Genomic DNA, 12,455 nt, shown 5'->3' with positions numbered 1-12,455 from the left:
GATGAGCAAACAATGGATTTGGTAACTGAGGAAAATTCTGGAAGTTTGAGTGTGTGTGCTTACTAGCAACCACTTTCAACATTTCTGCAAAGCTAGAGAAGGTATCTTCTAATTTAAATTTCTTTAAGAATTATCTATTGTGTAATATACTGTCAACTGGAGGTCAATTTTAAAGGAATACTACTGATAGCCTGAAAAACTGCGGAAAAGAAATTATTTTCCCCCCTTACACACTGATAGTTCTTATATTTATATCCCTGCAATTTTTATATTAAAAAAACATTGGATTAGCAGCAAGAGAATTGAAAATGGCAGAAGTTGGGAATGACTGCTATTTCTTTTTTAATTCCACATGCATGAAGGTAAATATTATACAATTTACAGTATTCACATGTTAAAGCTTTTCAATAAAATGAAGGAAGATAAGGCAATAATTTGCATTGCTGAATCAAAATTTACTATTTCCTGTAAAATATTTTACATATTTAAAATCTGAAGTAAAAGCTTATCAGTTATTTTTGGTATATTGAATTTCTCTGAGGAAATCTGGGATGATTTAAAATTCTGATTTGTTTGAAAATATACTTATATATGCCATTTACATGCCTATGGCTTTTTTATCTTCATGTGATAGTTTTGCCTGTATTAAGGCTCTTTGAGACATCACATTCCTAATATTGAAACATTACATGATACATCACACTGTTTGGTTAGTGTGATTTCAGTTATATAAACTCAAATAAATTAGGTCACTATCAAACTTAGTTAATATATATCAAATTGATTCCTTATTTGAAATTCATTAACCCAATTACTGAATTTTCCCCTGTCAAAAGTCAAAGTAATAGCAAACATATCATGGAAAAAGGAAAAGAAATAATATAAATAAATTAGTCAGGTATGAATTAAAGTTTATTAAGTTAAATGGGGGAAAATATTTAATCTAAGAGATTAGGATTAATGGATTACAATGAAACCAAATAAATCTAGAAACTCAATGTTTGAGGCTTCATGCTGATATCAGAATAAACCCAGTGAAAGACATGATATGTCTGGTTTAAGGTGTTTCATCTCTACTAGGAAACCTGAATGGAATCAACTTCTTTCGCTGTAAGAATTAGATACACTTCTGTTGCCTATTACTGTATGTTTAAACCCGAGGATGAAAAATAATAATAGATTTATATTCTATGTGGGCAGAGGGTTTTGTCTGTTTCACTGCTATTTCGCCAAGTACTTAGCATACTGATTGATGGGTAGTAAGTTCTCAGTAAATAATTACATGAATAAATACAAATAATAATAGCATTCACAATACTATATCTGACATAATTTTTACAACAATCTGTGAGGAAGGCATTTTATTCCCCTTTTACAGATGAGGAAACCGAGGCACAAAGAAGGTGAGTAATGTATTGACTTTGTGACTATGAACAAGTAATGGAGCCAGAAGGCCAAATACTGGTTTTTCTAGACTCTGTGTATTGTCCTGTGCTACAAGAGGTACAGATCCATTTTTGCAAGGTTGAGACAGTGAAGATGGGAGAAAAGGATTGTAAAAGATAAGAAACAATCATGGAACGTGTCAAAAGAAGGATGAACTTAATGGAATATTTTTGTTGTATATTACCTACCTCTCTGCCCAAAAAACAATGACCTACAGTTTTTCCAACTTTGGATCTACGTGTAAAAGACAAAGAATAAAAAAAGTAATAGCAGCCAATTAAAATAATCTAATATCTGTTATATATTGTTGGTATATAGATGTTGGTGTGTATATGTATTGGCACCATTGTCTTATCTTTGTAGACCAAGGGCATAAAAGCATATACAGAGGGTGCCAAAAAAATGTATACACTTCTTAAACAAGGAAAAAACTGTATTAAAATTGTAGTATTCAATATTTACTGATAACAAAAGATGAATGTGTAAAAAAAGTCATGTGTATACATTTTATTGGCACCCCCGTATACTTAATGCAATGTAACATAATGTGATAATTACTTAAAATTCCGTAATAATCTAAAGTTTAAGCTTCATTCACTTTCCCTATATAAATGCACTTAATAGAATCTGTGTAGACTAAGAAAACATTTATTTAATAAAAAGATTGAGGAATAGAGATCATCTCCACAATTAAAATATGACTGGTGATTTAAAAAAATATATGTAACTGGTTTTATTCAGAAAGAGAAATTGTTCTGTCCTTGGATCAAAAGTATCACTGGTCTCATATATTTATGCTGAGTGAACCACACAGATTAAAGGATAACAAAAAATAGCATTTGATTAGTGACTTGTGGCATGTTGTACTGTTTAACTAGATTATATTGTCAGTGTCTCACTATTAAAAGTAGACTCATTTGTTAATTTTTAGACTTATGGCCTTATATCTTTAGCATGTTTTCTTTTTGTGTGTGTGTGTGTGATTCTAATTTGATCTCCTCATATTTTCTTTAATTAATTAGCAGCCCACTGTTGTTGAAAACTAATATTGACATACTGAGTTGTCTACACTGTTTCCCTTTTCCTTCTAGGGTTCCCAGTGCCGGTTCCGACACTGTCAAGAGGCCCTTGGCAATGACACTGTGTGCTCATTATGGAGAGAAGGAAAATGTTTAGATCCACTTTGCAGATTTAGACACATGGAGATGCAGGTAGAATAACTCAGCATCAAATGCCTATTGGTTAGAAGGGTCTCCCTTCAATGATACGGAGCTATACTTCTGTAACACAGTAGAGAAAAAATAATTCTTTTTTCTACTACTTAATTTTAGGCGTTTTCACTTTGCTCAATTTAAAATCTTAGAAAAATGCAGGAATATGTTTCAGGAATATCCATTGCATCTTTTAGATAGCAGAGCTTAGAAACATTGAAAGCCATCTTAAATCAGTAATTGCAATAGTTTTTGTCACTTTGTATTGTGTTGTAGTACATGGTATTAATTATGATTATTGCAACTGATCATTACATTTCCCCTACTTCCTTTGTCTAGCAAAACTGCAGTATTTCATGCTTCTGGGAAACTCAACCTCTTGGTTGTGTGAAGATCAGTTGTATCTTTTATCACAGCAAACCTCGAAATATCAATGGATTATTTTTACCACCAAGTAGCAGTGAGTACATTTTTTGAATAACATAGACATGCCATGTCATAACCTGGTTTGGGGGTGGCAGCATAGAATGACACATTGAGTAAAATACGACAAGGTGAGTAATACAGTTTAATAGACAATGGATAATTTGGGAGGGTTCTATCAAGAATCATGAGATGAGGTTTAGAATGAGCCATCAAGTAGCTAATAAGATGAAGTGAACCAAGAGCAAGTTAAACTTCCTCTGACCATGTGTATCTAAAGTGGATTTTATTCATCTGAAAAGGTAGAAGGAAATTGTATCTTGCTCAGCAAAGCATCACATAACTGGAGGCAGACCCTGGAGTCATAGCCTGACTGTTGCCACTTTGAATGTGCAGAAAACTTACCTCAAAAGTGGGGAGAGCAAGAGCATACTCTGGTTTGCACATTTCTGCTTCTACAAGAACAGCTGCATATGTGGTTCTTCCTTAGACTTCAGTGGTAAAGAAAATGCGATTCCACTGCTGCAAAAGCTGTGGCACAATTCAATGCAACTAAATGATACTGCGATTCTGCTATGTGGTGAGCCTTACACTAGGTTCTGGGGTGCGGGGCGGCAGGTAAGTCTATACCCTGAAACTGAATGGCAATAACCTAGCGTTAGGATGAGCTGGGGGTGTGAGGGTTCCCCGATGTTGTAGCTACTCCATTCTCCTGCTATGGCCACCACATTTTTCCTGATGGAATAGTTCAGGAAGTAAACCTACAGGGTATCAGTACTTTGGGATTTGAAAATTTGGCTCCAGATAATCCTTGACTAAACATTTGGTTCCCTTGTTATATTCTTCTGGAAAATTCTGACCTCCTCATATTCATCATATGTAATACCTTGGTCAATGTTTCTCTTCCTCACTAGACTATAAACATTACAAGGACGGGGATCCTAACTAGTTTCCTTACCAATGCTTTGCACAGTGTCTGGAGCACACATGCTCAGTAAAATTGGATGTGTAGGTAGATGGATGGGGGTGGATAGATGACTACTGAAAGGTAATCTGCTGGAATGAAAGTTTTGCATCTACTAAGTGATTGACTTGGTCTTGTTGGTGTACGTTTGGTGTGATTTTATTTCATGAGGAAAGTTGTACTAAATTCTTTGTATCTAGTTAATAGTTTGTTTGAATCTTAATGGTCTATGGGTAAAATTACTATCTTCTACACCAGCTCTTTGAGGATTGGAGGGAAACAAAGATTTCATGTCTGGGCAAAGAAAGCGTAGAGTGTGTAAATGACAATTATTTGGCTCCCCACTGTAAGACATGCCTTGGGCTAAGTTTTTGTAAGGATGCGTTTCATTATTCTCTTCTATGAGAGATAGAATCTGGGAGTCAGAAGATAACTTCCGGCTTTTCTAGAAATCTCAATTTCATCAACAGGTGTCAAGGCTGAGGCTGAGTCTCAGAGTAAGCTTTCCTCTCTCTCATAGGGTGAAAACTAGATTCGTGCACTGGAACCAAACCCTTCCCCGAAGCTACCTACCTCCACTGTGAAAGGGAGAAGCTGGGTTTACAGGCTGCTAATACCCTGCTTCCTCAAACCTCCTTTCCTCTACCTGCAGGAGACGGCAGGGAGCCCCACACACCCATTTCATCCTGCAGCACAGCCTCATCACATCCACTTACCTGTTTTGAATTCACCAGGACTATTTATGTCAGTGTGTGTAGGAAAAAACAATAACACTCATGAGTTTCTCCTTTACTCTCCCACTACCACAACACTTCTAACACCAGATGGGTAGATTTGTTTTCCCAACACCAAACAATTTTCTGTAACACCAGCTGGGTGTTCGTATAATTCAATACAATTCTGACACTAACCAGAGTTAGCTTAGACCCCACAGGTTAGGAGCTCCATCCCAAAAGACTGCACCCCACTTCAGATATCAATTGCCAGTAGCATGTCCCTAGGTTACCCACAACTACCTTGGCTACAAATTGGAGGTTCCCATGATCTCTCTGTCCTTAGACCGATCCTTCGCTAGACGAGCTCACAGAACTCAGAAACTCTTACTTATGTTTACTCGTTTATTATATAATAAAGAATATCATGCGGGATACAGATGACAGCCAGATGAGGAGATACATCAGTGGCAGTCTGGAAGGGCCAGAGCACAGGAACTCCTGTCGCTGTGGAGCTGGGGTGTGCGTGCCACCTTCGTGGTACATGGATATGTCCAACAACTTGGAAGCTCTCTGAATTCTGTTCTTTAGGGATTTTATGGAGGCTTCATCATAATAGGCATGATAATTATTAACTAAACCTCCAGCACCTCTCTCTTTCCCAGAGCATGGGGGGAGGTGAAAGGGAGACTGAAAGTTCCAAGCTTCTAATCCCAGTTTTGGTGACCTGCCCCCATCCTGAAGCTGTCCAGGAGCCCACCAGGAGTCACTTTCTTAGAACAAAAGGCACTCCTGTTACCCAGGAAATTCCAAGGGATTTACAAATTCTGTGTCGGGAGCCAGGGTCGAAGACCAAATATTAGATCAAAAGATGCTCCCAGTGCATTTATTACTTAGGAAATTACAAGATTCTAGGAACTCTGTGCCAGGAACTGGGGGAGCAGACCAATATGGGAATGTTTTATTATTTCACACCAGTTCATACCAGAAACCCCATCTTTCACATGACTCACTCCTATTCTTACTTGGTCCCCTTCATCCTCCCCTCTAACATTCCAGTATCAGCAGAAGTCTTTCTCAACTTTTTCCTTCAACTTTCCCTTCATCTTTGTAATTAAGAGTAATTTCCCTGCTGAGAACCCTCCTTTCCTGCAGCACTCTCCAAATAGTGGCCTTGTATTCTCCCAGTTCTCAAGGACCACTTGACCTGGAGGTGAGGTAGAAGGTTTCCTTGGTCCTCATTGCCAATTTCAAATTGTTCTCTGCCACTGCTTAAAACCATCAAATTTGTACCCCATGTTAACAGCCTATATCATTAATATAACAGTATTGCTGTTTTTGCTTTTGTCTACGTCTGTCCAGGACCTTCTTCCTTATTTTTTAAAAGTATGAACTCCTGGCTCATTGTAACTCTAAAAATACTCTTGCGTCAGTTCTTGGTGATTTCAATATATAAATATATGACCTACCCATCCCCATAACCTCTCAGTTCCCTGAGCTCAATTCCTCCATTGATCTTATTCTACTCCCATGTCACTCTCTCTTAGTTACTCTGAAGGCCAACTACTGCCCCCTACCCCGTGATATCAATTACATGCATTTCACACTATGACCTAGTTTTCTATTTCAGTCCTAGTATCCTGACTTAAACATAGCTTCAAACCCACCGGGACCTCCAATTCATTGATTGTGCCATCTTTTCACAATCCCTCACCCCTGGATAGCTTCCCTCACCTCTGTCTGGTAATCTGTCCTTTTGCCCAGACCTTCCACATTCCTGCTCCTTTCTGGCTTCACTGTAGTTGCTTGGCAACCATAACACTGGTTAAACACAACTCTCAGGGGACTACTCACTCAGTGCTGGAATCTGTTACAGTTGAACATAGCTGCAGAAAAATATCCAACCATGCTTATTGGGTTAAATTCATGATCACAAACCTCAAGTGAGACCTTAATGCTGTCTGCCAATCATACTACATGACACTCCCCCAGTTCATTCATACTCCCCCAGACTATTATTTCATAGCTTCTTCCTTTTCCTTAAACGTCCAACCCCTCCTCCCAGGTGGTGGTCTTATGTCTTACTGAACTGAGAAACTTTAATGAGAATCTCCACAGGTTTCCATCACTACATCTGCCCACCTATTACCATCTGTACTTGCTCCTTACCAAAGACTAGCTGTCCATACTCTTACCTAAAGCCTATCTTTCCATTTGTTGGCTAGATCTTACTCCCTCTCATCTACTCAAGCACACCGATTCAACAATTCTTCACTCTCTCTTCTACATAATCATTTTTTCATTATGATTAGATCATCCCTATCAGCATACAAGCGTGTATTTATCTCTCTAATTATTAAAAAAGAAAAATTCTCACTTCTCTTGATCCATTTTCTCACAAGCTACCACCCCAGTTTTCTTTTTCTTTCCCTTTGTAGCAATTCTCCTCAAAATGGTTATCTATCCTGGCTGTTATAAAATCCTCCCCTGCCACTGTCTCTTAATCCCCTGTAAATCAAGCTATTTAGCCATTTTTTCACCAATGATATACAAATTGTTACATCCAGCAGTCAATTCTGTCCTTACATAACTTGAACCATTAGCAGTTGACACATTTGAACATTTGATCCCCCTTCCTCATTGATACAATTTTCTTATCTAGTTTCCAGGACAGCATACCCTGTTTGTTTCACTCCTGTCTATCTAATGCTCTGTTTTCACTCTCCTTTGCTGGTTTTCCCTCTTTTCCCAACCTCTTACATGTGGAATGTTCTAGAAATTAGTCCTTGGTTCTCTTTTCTTCTGTCTGCTCCTTGGTAATCTCATCCAGCCTCATGGCTTTGATTATGTTCCACGTGTAAATTACTCCCAAATCTGCATATCCATTCCAGAACTCTCTCTCTCTCTCTTGAACTTCACATCTCTGTATTCAACTTCTCACTTGGACTCTTAACTTGGATGACTAATAGACATTTCTCACATAACATGTTCAAACTCATGATTTTACCTCTGTACTCCCAAACTTGCTATATCCACGGCCCGTCTTGCTTGGTTTGATGCCAGTTCTATACTTCTACTTGCTCACGTCATCTGAATCAGCCTCACATTCTCTGTTTCTCTCATACCCCAAGTCTAATCTATATAGAAATTCTGTTAACTCTACTATCTTAATATATCCAGAATCTGACTTTCCTCATCACTTCTATTGTGCCCACGCTGAGCCATGCCACCATCGTCATCTGATGCCTGGATGACTGTAGTAGCCTCCTAACTGGTTTCCCTGCTTTAACTCTTGTATCTTTACGTCTGTTCAAAGCACAGTTGCTAGAGTGATACTCATACATAAATTAGATGTCACCCCTCCAATGGCTTTTCATTTCAATCAGAGTAAAATAAGAGTCCTAACAAACGCTTAAATGACTCTACTTGATCTGTTTTCTCTCTGAATTTATCTTCTAAAACTCTTCTACTTGCTCATTGTGTTTCAGCCACACTGGTTACCTTGCTTTTCCTACAGCAGGCATGCATACTCCTACTTTCCGGGTTTTGCATGCAGTGCTCTTCTCTCAGCGTCTTTATGGCTAATTTCTTTACCTCTTCAAGGCCTTAGTCAAATAATCACCTTTTAATGAGGTCTATCCTGAACACTCTATTTGAGATGTAATCAGCCTCCCCACTTCCTCCCTACTCATTCCCAATCTTCCTGGCCTTGCTGTGCTTTTCTTTTTGCCATACCCTTATCATTTTCTTTACTACATCTGTTTTCATTGTTTGACTCTTCCCTGTAGAATGAATGTTCCATAAAAACGGGAATCTTTTCTTTGCTCACTGATGAATCCCAAGCATCTAACATAGGAACCTAATATTACCTATTGATACATAGTAGCCTTTCTACCCTAGGAAATTCTGAACAGTATGTATTTGTTTTAAGCAAGCAACTATCTTCTGTTTGCCGAGACACACTTCTGTGCTCTAGGAAAGAGGATTCAGTTTCTAGACTGCAGGAAACTACTAAGCTCAGTTGAATTATGTATTGAACTACTATATTATTTGTACATTTTGGAAATATTTCAATACCTCAAAAAGTATAATTTGATCATTTGTAGAACTAATATGTCCTATGCTATTTCCTGGAACACCTATCCATTAAGGTTCATATTAACTAAAAATAGGACCATAAATCTCCTCACCTTAGACAAAGATTGCATTATGAAATTGTACCTTTATTAAAAATCCACATTTTTATGTTTTCAGTAAGTGCATATGATTGATAAATTCAGGATGGGATTATGACTTTTTTTTTTGCTAGCAAAATACAACCAAGTATCGATTCACATAGCATTGTGCAATTTATGTGTGATTTTATCTCTTAGGCTAACATAAGGTAAATATAGGCATTTAAATGTGCAACCTATGACAATTTGTAGGGTCTTTGCTTGAGGAATTGCGACCTATCAAGTGGTCCATATTAAGTGGGTGAGTTGGAGCTACAATGCCTCTTTAAGACACCAGTTGTGTGCTTTCACAATGAGGCGCTTGCCAAAAGCAATTTTTCATTAGTTGATTTGTCGTTGTATGTTATCTTTAAGTACTAAGTGTGATTGTCAAGAGTTCGGCATTTTTTGTCAGAGAACATAAAACTGCCAGTCAGCCTTTTCACAATTTAAACTTTAACCTGCTAGCAAATTAAAAAGGGTTTTGGACTCTTTTGAAAGATATTTCATGTAACTATTGCTAAACCAGTTTCAAAGCAAATCATTGCTAAACCAAATGATAGTGCTAAGAAAACATAAATCAGTTGATATTTATTATAGTTAAAAGAATTAGCTAGGCATTTCTGAGTACATTTCATATTTTCTTTGCAAGCATGGTAGGTACTTCTTCTTTTTCCCATGGTATACATTAGAGATTAGTGTACTCAGAAAACCTGTTTCCCTTAAGAGACTCCCTCAATTTTGCAAAGGGTCGATTTGTTCAAAACAGTGGCTGAAACATTGAAGCAATTGTTCATCTCTTTGGCTAATTACCATGTTATTCTATAATGAACAATTAAATGGGATATTTCATTCTCATTTATTCTAAGTCAGTGTCTTGGACAACTGACTATTTGGCCACTTTAAATGAACTTTGGATCAGCTCACTTTAGAAGATCTCGCCTAAACAAATACGTGTACTTGACCATTTTGTTCCAAGTCTTAAGAAACCATTGTCTAATAAATGATTTTTAAATAGTTTGACAGACACTTTGACTTGAATATTTGAATTGGCAAAACATAGTCTAATTTTGTGTGTGTGTGTGGGGGGGTAGTTAAGACAATTATTACACAGAGTAAGACATTGTCTTACACAGTTATTATTAATGGTTATGAGAGAAAAAAGCTGTTCAACTCAGTTCTTAATGGAAAAATTATTAATGGTTATGAGAAAAAAAAACTGTTCAACTCAGTTCTTTCCTCTTTGGGAGAAAAGGTGAGAGATTGAGTAAATGCCATATCCCACACAAGGTTGACGCTTGAACAATTTTGTTTGAATGAGCCACTCTTCATCATGACTGGACACTGTGTCTCTTCTCAGCCATGGTCCAGTGTGCTTCTAAAATTGCATACATTGAATGAATGAATGAATGAATGAATGAATACAATACATACATCTACATACAAGGACCACATCTGCAGTTCGCCTAATCCAGAGGTTCTCAACTCTGGGTCCCAATTAGCATTACCTTGGGAGCTTAAAAAAACAATAATAGCCAACAATAACAACAAAAACAATAAAAAAACCCAAAACATTTCTGGTTACCACATAGACCACCAATTAAATTAATGAATGCTGGAGCCCAGTCTTCAGTGTAATTTTTCCCTCCAACTTTTCATGTCCAAAGATTTTTAACCTACAGAAAAATTACAAGAATAGTTCAGTGAACACCCTATTCATATATTCCTCATCAGTTTGTGTATCGATAAGTATTATCGATTGCTGTGCACAGACTTAATTTCAAGGCCCGATACGCAAGACACACCACCAGAAGCCGGGATGAAGGGGTTAAAGAGTTTTATTACAAAGCGAAAGTAAGTGAGACAAGACAGAGATTAGGCGGATGTATCATCATACCACTAACAACCAAGGAGGCAACTCATCATACCACCAGGGCCCAGTCAATTTGAGTCGTAGAAACAGCAACGGCCTTTCATCAGCACGGGCAAAACATCCTGCGCAGAAACAGCACTGGCCCTTCATCAGCGTGGGCGAAATCCCAGTCAAGTAAAGTCATCAGCAGGGGCGGAATATCTTGTAGCAGCCCAGGCGGCCCGGGGAACACAACTGTGCCTGCCTCGGCTTGCTGGGGTTTTGAGGACTTCACTAACAACAGCGGCAAGGAGCCAATAAGCATACATGTTAGCAACACAGGGAACTGGTCTCGGATCTGGCTAGGAGCCGGGGCCAGTCCTTGGTACGAGATTAGATGTGTCGGAGCTCGGCCCACCTGCGCCAAGGCGAAGGCCAGGCTCCACATCCTGTAAATATTTTCTTGGTCCTTGGGAGGGTAGCCAGTCCTTCCAAGGCCAAGCACGCACCCCAGCCACTGTGAGAGTTTACATCCCCAAGTGTTCCCAGGCAGACCTTCATATATTCTATTCCTTACAATTTGTCAATTCATTTTCTCTTTTCCTTCTACTATACTTACATATATGCATATAATGTACTAACACATATTTATCCCCACCTTTGTTGAAACCATTTAAGTGTTAGCTGCAAATATCCTGAAACTGACTTCATCCCTGCATACTTCAGCACATATCTCCTAAATTTAAGGACATTCTCCTACATAACTACATTACACATGACTATCACATACAGGGACTTTAACAATGATATGATACAAATGTCTCATATTCAGTCCATACTCAAATTTCCCCAGTTGAATAATGTTCTTTATCGCAATGCTTCTCAAAATTTAATATTCATAGGAATCACCCAGAGATCTAGTGAAGTTGCGTTTGATTCAGTATGTCTCGGCTGGGGCCTGAGGTTCTGAATTTCTAACAAGCTGTCAGGTTCCGGGGACCACGTGTTGAGTAGTATAGCCTTATAATGGTTTGTTTTGTTTTCCAATCCAGAATCCAATTAGGCATCATTTGTTGCAATTAATGGTCATGTGTTTTTAATATCTATATTTCCCTGTTGTTGTTTTTCTTCCAAGTCATTGGCATTTTTAAGAGTTCAGTCCAGTCGCGCTGCAGAATCCCCCTTAAATGGGAATTTATTTCCTCATAATCAGCTTTAGATTAAATATTGTTGGCAAAAATACACAAAGAAGATGAATCAGTATATTTTAAAATCTATACAAGTGTGTCTCATGCCCTAACCTAATCATTCCATGTGGCGTTCTTAAAGAATGAGTGAAAAGTGAAGAAAAAGATTGGTGAAGAACCTCTGCTCTGTGAATTATACAAACATAAGTACACTTTTTATTCTTTCAAGCAAAGGGAAGATAACACCCAATTCCCAGAGAGCATGAGTAAAAGCAACTTATTGGTTAAAAATAATGGAATTTATCACGCAAGAGTCTTATAATCTTGTTTTGCCTTTGCATTTGTGTTCTAGCTATGGAAGAGATTTATAGTAGGAAACGTTGTATTATGATGACAGCATACATGACATCTGTATGAAAATAATGGAATTTCTTTCGAAAATTGG

General features: G+C 37.8%; 1 protein-coding gene across 3 annotated transcripts in view; it reads left to right on the top strand.

Moving 5' to 3' along the window:
- C10H12orf50 (chromosome 10 C12orf50 homolog) overlaps positions 1-12,455 on the top strand; it is a 38,640-nt gene that overhangs the window by 3,442 nt on the left and 22,743 nt on the right. For 2 of the 3 annotated variants that reach the window (XM_033116928.1, XM_033116927.1), the window contains exons 3-4: positions 2,538-2,657; positions 2,997-3,117. In XM_033116928.1, coding sequence (XP_032972819.1) covers positions 2,646-2,657; positions 2,997-3,117 — 133 coding nt within the window. In that variant the 5' untranslated portion in view covers positions 2,538-2,645. Of the gene's footprint in view, positions 1-71; positions 363-2,537; positions 2,658-2,996; positions 3,118-12,455 lie in introns of those variants that run through there. The other variant, XM_033116926.1, reaches the window with a different exon arrangement.

This window comes from Rhinolophus ferrumequinum, chromosome 10, assembly GCF_004115265.2.
Source record: "Rhinolophus ferrumequinum isolate MPI-CBG mRhiFer1 chromosome 10, mRhiFer1_v1.p, whole genome shotgun sequence".
Classification (NCBI taxonomy): domain Eukaryota; kingdom Metazoa; phylum Chordata; class Mammalia; order Chiroptera; family Rhinolophidae; genus Rhinolophus; species Rhinolophus ferrumequinum.
Note: the sequence above shows the minus strand (reverse complement) of the source record. Positions and strands in the feature narration are given on the sequence as shown.